The sequence below is a fragment of the Condylura cristata genome, unplaced genomic scaffold (genome assembly GCF_000260355.1).
Source record: "Condylura cristata isolate star-nosed mole 26May11 unplaced genomic scaffold, ConCri1.0 scaffold00008, whole genome shotgun sequence".
Lineage (NCBI taxonomy): Eukaryota > Metazoa > Chordata > Mammalia > Eulipotyphla > Talpidae > Condylura > Condylura cristata.
Window position 1 is genome coordinate 382,878 of NW_004567109.1, and position 513 is coordinate 383,390.

The 513-nt window shown below is 75.8% G+C and overlaps 1 protein-coding gene across 1 annotated transcript in view; it reads right to left on the reverse strand.

Annotated features, from left to right (window-relative positions):
• NPHP4 (nephronophthisis 4) overlaps positions 1-513 on the reverse strand; it is a 46,870-nt gene that overhangs the window by 31,019 nt on the left and 15,338 nt on the right. Inside the window, exon 2 of the mRNA XM_012722046.1 lies at positions 325-507. Coding sequence (XP_012577500.1) covers positions 325-507 — 183 coding nt within the window. The remainder of the gene's footprint in view (positions 1-324; positions 508-513) is intronic.

Genomic DNA, 513 nt, shown 5'->3' on the forward strand with positions numbered 1-513 from the left:
CGGCCACGCTGGAGGGAGTCGAGGCCCAGGGGACCAGCGACAGGCCGGCCATGAGCCGGGCTGGACCCCGCCACCTGGCTCCCCAAGCCTCGGCCACAGGCCAGCGGCCCGCACAGCAAACCCCCCAGGGGTCCTTGTGAAGACAGAGCAGGGGGTGCGGAGAGGCTGCGGGGGCCCTGAGACGGGGCGGAGCCGGCCCCCTCCGCCCGGCAGCCCCGACCCGACTGTGCCGCTGTGGGGACCTGTCCCTCGGCTTCCGGTCTGGGAACACACACGCCGCGCCGCCCCCAGGCTGGCCTCGCGGAGCGGCCGGGGCTCGCCTACCTCTGCGGAGCTCATGCTGGCCGAGGGCACCTTGTAGGCCAGGCGGCGCGAGGGGTTGGGCCGGACGCCCCCCAGCAGCGGCAGGCTCACCCGCCCGGAGCCGGCCTCCAGCGAGGGCCTCCAGACGGCCCAGCGGATCACGTGCATGCAGGCCAGGCTGGACAGCGAGGGCACGGGAGCGGCCTGGAC